The sequence below is a fragment of the Salmo salar genome, chromosome ssa10 (assembly GCF_905237065.1).
Source record: "Salmo salar chromosome ssa10, Ssal_v3.1, whole genome shotgun sequence".
NCBI lineage: Eukaryota > Metazoa > Chordata > Actinopteri > Salmoniformes > Salmonidae > Salmo > Salmo salar.
Genome location: NC_059451.1, coordinates 17,101,959 through 17,108,630, shown reverse-complemented (window position 1 = coordinate 17,108,630; position 6,672 = coordinate 17,101,959). Strand labels below are relative to the sequence as shown.

The 6,672-nt window shown below is 44.6% G+C and overlaps 1 protein-coding gene across 4 annotated transcripts; it reads right to left on the bottom strand.

The window, feature by feature from the left end:
- Positions 1–220: 220 nt before the first annotated feature.
- Positions 221–6,230, bottom strand: LOC106613638 (kelch-like protein 26). Of its 4 annotated transcripts, none has more exons than XM_014216105.2 (3): positions 5,811–6,228; positions 2,951–3,133; positions 226–2,428 (listed from the first exon to the last, which is right to left on the bottom strand). In XM_014216105.2, the coding sequence occupies exons 2-3, from the start codon at positions 3,130–3,132 to the stop codon at positions 847–849; spliced, it is 1,764 nt and encodes a 587-aa protein (XP_014071580.1). In that variant the 5' UTR covers position 3,133; positions 5,811–6,228; the 3' UTR covers positions 226–846. The 4 variants fall into 4 exon arrangements, with proteins under 4 accessions (XP_014071582.1, XP_014071581.1, XP_014071580.1 ...); XM_014216104.2 differs by having other exon boundaries at positions 5,926–6,227; XM_014216107.2 differs by lacking the exon at positions 2,951–3,133 and having other exon boundaries at positions 221–2,428; positions 5,926–6,230.
- Between the last annotated feature and the right edge of the window lie 442 nt (positions 6,231–6,672).

Sequence of the window (6,672 nt, the reverse complement as noted above, 5' to 3'; positions counted from 1 at the left end):
CTCTGTCATTTAGGTTAGTATTATGGAGTAACTACAATGTTGTTGATCCCTCCTCAGGTTTCTCCATTTAACTCTGTAACTGTTTTAAAGTCACCATTGGCCTCATAGTGAAACCCCTGAGTGGTTTCCTTCCTCTCCAGCAACTGAGTTACAAAGGACCCCTCTATCTTTGTAGTGACTGGGTGTATTAATACACCATCCAAAATGTAATTAATAACTTGATCATGCTCAAAGGGATATTCAATGTCTGCCTTAGAGCTAACTGAAAGGGATATTCAATGTCTGCTTTTTTTCCTACAAATAGGTGCCCTTCTTTGCGAGGCATTGGAAAACCTCCCTGGCATTTGTGGTTGAATCTCTGTTTGAAATTCACTGCTCGACTGAAGAACCTTATGGATAATTGTATGTGTGGGGTACAGAGATGAGGTAGTCGTTCGAAAATCATGATAAACACTATTATCGCACAGAGTGAGTACATGCAACTGCCATAACAAAGGGGTTGACTACTTATTGACTCAAGATATTTCAGGTTTTTGTTCATTTGTAAACATTTCTAAAAACATAATTCCACTTTAACATTACGGGGTATTGTGTGTAGGCCAGTGACACAAAATCCAAATTGAATCAATTTTAAATTCAGGCAGTAACACAACAAGTTGTGGAAAAAGTCAAGGGGTGTGAATACTTTCTGAAGGCACTGTATGTGTCATCCATCCTTCTTCCAAAGGACCCTTCTGTGGATTAAATTGACTGAAAATCCCCCAAATCATGGTATTTTGGGGGTTTTCGGTTTCATGAGGAATCACCCATGGAATCAAATTGTCACAGTCACTTTGGGCGGAGGGATTACCGTTGCGTGGTGGTTTGTGGAAGTATGATCGGCGTACACGCAATTCCTGCAAAAGACTCAGGGAAGTGCAAGTCCCTCTCCCACTCATCAGCCTCTGTGTTGTACACTTGCACGATGCTTGTGACATTGTTTAGATGCCAATTGTACCCTCCAACGATATAGATCTTTTTGTCCAACAAGCAGCAGCCTGCCTCAGATTGTCCTGCTCGCATGGGGCTAACAGTGGTCCACTGGTCATTCTCTGGAATATAATACTCAACCACCAGGACGTCAAAGCAGCGGTCCACGTGGTCCATACGACCGCCCAGGCAGTAAACACGGTCTTTGGCGCTGATCATAGCATGAAGCACTCTGGGCTCGTTCATGGGCGATTTGAAGTCCCATTGGTCAGATGTGGGATCATAACAGTGCAGGGCTTTCTTATCGTCCACCGAGACACCGTAACCCCCTGAGATGTAAAGCTTGTCACCACAGGGAGTTCCTGCATGGCCCCAGATTCTGCGTTTCAGTGGTTCCACGTAGGTCCACTCATTTTTCTTGGGACAGTAGCACTCTACGGACGACAGACTTCCAGATCGATTGCGCCCCCCAGTGGCGTAGAGTTGTCCTTGAAGAACGTTGAGCTGGAACTGAATACGCCCCTCCTGCATCGGCTGGATGCGCAGCCATTGGCTCAGGTGCGGGTCATAGCGGAAGCAGATGTTCACCGCCCCTTCGCCGCTGCGGTACTGCAGGTGCTGCCCGCCTACTACGTAAACAAAGTTGTCCAGCACCGATACACAGGCGTGGCTGGAACCTGTCTCCGCCTCCGTTAGTTCCTTGAACTGACGCGCTGCAATGTCTGGAAGATAGAACACCTTACTGCTCACAGTACGATCATTGTCAGTGTAGGGTGTCCCACCAAAGGTAATGAGCGAAACTACTTCGGAGCGGATCATGGTCCGAGGGGACTGCATCTCGTGCTGACGAAAGGGGAGGATCTGGAAGTTGAAGGCCTCCAGGAGGTACTGCCTGCACAGCACGTCCTCTACCATGATGTCCACCGTCTGCACGCTGTCCACCAGCTCCGAGGAGCGCATGAGGGGGAATCGAACATGGCAGAGCACTTTGTTGGCTCCGGCCCGGCGGGCCTCGTCGTGCTGCAGCCAGCGGATGGCAGCGTGGAACAGGTCGATCTCGCTGCAGTTCTTCAGCTTGTTGCTCTGCAGGAAGAAGACCAGGCGCTCCATGGGAATGTGCAGGAAGTCCTCCTCCTCCGCGATCTGCAGGAAGTGGCGGAAGGTAAAGGTGTCCACAGACTCTTTGAGGGAGGACAGGTTGAAGGTGGTGGCCATCTGGCCAATGTTCAGGCAGGTCTCTACGCTCATGGCCGACTTGAGGAACTCCTCACAGAGCTCCACGACTGGGACCATCTGGAGAAAGACAGCTGCTCCCAGTACATCCTGAATGCAGTCCAGGTCAAGTGTGACGTCTGCGCTGTAAGCAAAGTCAATTATGTGTTTCAGGCCGCGGGCGGACAAGCCCTTCAGCTCAATGGTGTCCTTGTTTGACTCCCTCATGCCTCCGGTGAACATGGCTCTGCAAGGTAAGTGAGAAAGCCATTTAAATAACTGTCTTTATGTTAAGGCAGTGCTGGCCTCCTGTGCTGGCCTCCCCCCCATTCTAAACAACATATTAATCTGGGGTAAATTAGACACGGAACCACTCCCCTACTTGCCATGCAACATCAGGACAAGAACATCAGATTATTCATTTAAACATATTCACATTGCACATTGTACACCTGTAATGTTATTATGTCCCTCCCTATCAGTTCCACATATTGTACCAATTCATCTTTCTCTCCACTAATGCCTCTCATCTGACTCAGCTTTTGATGTATCATTATTTCACACCAAGGCCAAATTCACCAACACAATCACACTCTTCCCTTCACCTCTACATCTGTATAATGATTTGATTTGTACGTCTCTTTACCTGGGTCTCTCTTTATCGGTCAGTGTATCACTATAGTCAGAGAATACATCCAGTGTCCAGTGCAGATGAAAGGAAAGGAGACGAGTAGCAGAAGCCATTTTGGAGACACAGCGTCAGTCTCACCTGAAGTAGTCACTGCAGGAGGCCAGCACTGCCTTGTGAACCTGGAAGCGCTCCTCATTGATGGCCAGCACCACATCCAGGAGCTGCCCCTGGACTCGCAGGACCGACAAGCCCTGCAGGAGAGTGGCGCTATGGCTTGGGGCTGAGAACGTGCAACGCAGGGTGCTATTCTGGTTAGCCATACTGGAAGAGAAAAGGCCTATCACTATCAGTTTATCAGAATAGGGTATTTTAAAAAGTATTTCCACGTATCTTCTGCCAATTAAGCTTCTAGGATGCTTGTCAGAGTTTACTGATCCTGTTGTAGCATCAGTGACAGTGCTGAGCTCTTGCTCTCCTGCACTTTGTCCATCCGTTTTCCCAGCAGCTGCATCGTCACCCTCATCTCAACTCCCTTTTCTTTTCAATTATTCAGCTGCTACATTTGAATAAATGCCTTCTTTTGTATTCAGAGCACAAAGCCTGTGTTAATGGTGATATATATCCCTTAAACACTAGAGAATATCTTGAATTGTTCACCACTTTCAGGACAATTTAAGCTCACTAGATATTGAGTGAGGATATGACCTTCTCAATGGATAATAGTAGTATAGGCTGCCTGTCTTTGATACCTGGGGGTAAATTATAACTGTAACTCACAGTTTATGTTGAAACATTATATTTTGTTAAATAGAATGAAGTTGCCTACATATTTATCCAATATATAGACTACATGCGGGAAGTGGTGTGTCAATTATAGTGGTGACTTACAGTATGACTGACTGTGCCTCTGGTAACTGGCAGAAGGCTAGTCAGTTACATGTTTCAAGCTTATCAATTAAACCTAATGAAATCAAATAATTATGACTGCTTGGCTGTTTTGAGACAAATTCTTGATTGGGTTTGGTTGACAAGACACAACTGAAAAGTTATATATTTGTAATAAAAAAAAGAAAAGTCAAACTAAAAACTAGCTATAGGCTACATTAAAATCAATAAGTGACGGATTAACTACAGTAGGCCATAACATTTTTCATTTGATGCTGAAGAAATAGGGACTATGCAATGTGTTGCAGTGCTGCACCTGCCAGAGGAAATTTGCTTATCCAGATGCATGAGGGGGCTAAAGGGGGCTTAGCCCCCTCAGTTCAAACTTGTGCCCCCTCAGTTTTAGTTGTATGTCCCTATATAAAAATAGCTAAAAAGTTCAGATGATTGAGTGACAGGTTGGTGCATAAAAAAAATTGGTATCTCCGCTGCGCCAGCACAATGGGCAGAGTGCACCGCGGAGTGTGTAGTAGGGCTATGGAAAGCCACGGGGGCAGTTAGGTGTGAATCCTTTGGGTTTCCATAGAAAGTGGGAAAAACACTTCTCATCTCTGTGGTAGGCTAAGTGAATAACGTGATACGCCTCTGCCTGTAATATTTGATTTACAAGGGCGGGTTCAAGGTTACCAGTCAGGCCCTGTTGAGGATGCAGTGTTGGAGGCCTGTCTGTCTCCTTCCTGCTCCTCTGGTGTTCCTATGGGGGGTGCTCTGCAGGAGTGTCTGCCCTGTGATGGGGTGTATGAGGTTTTCATCCGGACATTGACTGACACTGATTATGACCAAGCTCTCTCCGCAACCTGGAGAGAAAATGGTGTGCTCTGACCCTTTCCCCGGGCTTGGAGAGAAAATGACCGCACGGCAAAATGTTCCTGGGTGTGACATGGAAGTCTGGAGACAACCCCAGTGGATGGTCTGGAGACAACCCCAGTGTCCACTGTGTGTTGTTATGGAGAGAATGCATCACCAAAAGGTTAGTGGACAGCTGAACGTTCGATTTCATTGTTTGTCAATGTTTATCAATGCCCCATGAAATATATATTAAATCAGTGAAGTTACTGTTAATCACAACATAGTCCCCCATTAATTTAGAATGTTTGGTTACAGAAATGTGTGTAATTCATTAAATATAGCCTAATATCATTCTCATTCTCCAAGTGGAAAGTTGTTTGGAGAGCTCACAAACTGCGCAACACTTGTGATTTATTTAATTGCGTGTACCATTAACAGTCAATTTCTTAATTGTCTTTGTTTGGAGAGCATGTGTCCGGTTTCTCCGTCATGTTTAATGGCGTGAATGCGCGCACTTTAGCATGCATTGATATACCTGTCCTGCGCGCCAAGAATAGTTCACTTTTGGGTACCTCAAGCGCAGGCTGTATCCTGTGCTTTACTGGTTAAGACAGGTTTTGCCTGATGAGGCTTTTTATTTTGCATGGTGACATTTTCAGATATTTGTAAATATCACCGTCACCTTTGAAACACCAGCGCTGTGTAAATAAACCCAACACTAATTGGCACTTCTACCTGCCTCCTGCTGAATATTTGTCCTTACGACTGCTAGAAGGCCCATCTTTTATGCTGATACGCGCAGCGGATATAGGTTACAGATTTTGCGCCAACCTGTCACTTTAAAAAAGCACCCAATGATCTCGGAGTCTCTGCATTTCAACTTTGTTTATTGTGGTATAACGTGATATAAGAAGAATTCAATATAATTCCAATACAAGAACCCCCAAAATATATAGCCCTTCGCCGATTTCAACTGCACCCCTAAATCCCTTTATCCTGGACTGGATCTGTAACTATGAACGTAACAATGTTACGACAGAATTCCAAACAGGTAGCCTAACATTCTTTCTTACTCATACCTTATCATTGGCAATATTTAGCCTATAATGTAGCCTACCATGGATACAATGTACAATAAATGAATCAATCTGCAAAGATATGACAATTCATGCAAAAAGGCCAGTATCCTCGGGATTTTCTTGAAAATCCACCCGAACGTCCTCTCGCCCAATGTTTGACATTTATAAAATGTTTAATTCCTTACCCGGTATGTTCTCCTGGATGTCATGTAGGCCTATCACATGCCCATTTATCTCTGGCTGCCTTTTGGTCTACATACAGTTTTCCCATATTGATTTCACCACGAGTGTCATCCTCACCTGTTCTGCGGACGATTCGAGGCGAAATCCCCACCATCCGACTCCGCCATTTTCTAATGTAGCAGTAGGTCAAAGACATAACAAAATAAACGCATCAAGCCTATCGATAAGCCAATTATGTTACTTTCCCCCGTGCTAAAATATGGTGATCTCTGCACCAGATGTAAATGTTCTGTTGTGCTGGGACTTTTTTCGGGTTTGCACTGAGCGCGCGCGCAACTGTGTACTTTTGTGAATGCAAGGAAGTCTTGGTCTGGGAAAACCACTGCACAGATATAACAAGGAACAGGAGTGTAATCAGCTAGCTAGACGAATTCCACAGTGATTTGCATTTGCCTGTGCATTTCATATGTAGTTTTGGACTGCTGTTTAAGGCATTCGTTATGATTACACTCGGCTGTTATTGCTGATGTAGCAGTCGGGCTAGCTAATATGCTAGATAACCATCATAATGGTTTGGTTAGCTAGCTAGTGTCGTCAACCAGATTAGCATCTGAATTCGAATTATTGTAATGTGTAATGCAGTTGATTGATAACAATGGTATGAATGAACATATATTCAGTATATGAGCATTATAACATGATTATAACCCAAAATAGATGTGGAATGGCATGTACACTGAACACACAAAAATATAAACTCAACACCTAAAGTGTTGATCCCATGTTTCGTGATCTGAAATAAAAAATGCCAGAAATTTACGATATGCACCAAAAGCTTATTTCTCTCAAATGGTAGTGAGCATA

Excerpts from the sequence above, each read along its gene's own strand:
- LOC106613638 (XM_014216104.2), bottom strand. The coding sequence starts at position 5,975 with ATGGCGGAGTCGGATGGTGGGGATTTCGCCTCGAATCGTCCGCAGAAC. Across the intron at positions 3,134-5,925 it reads TCGAATCGTCCGCAGAACAG|TATGGCTAACCAGAATAGCA; the intron begins GTGAGGATGACA and ends TTTCTCTTCCAG. Across the intron at positions 2,429-2,950 it reads TCCTGCAGTGACTACTTCAG|AGCCATGTTCACCGGAGGCA; the intron begins GTGAGACTGACG and ends CTTACCTTGCAG.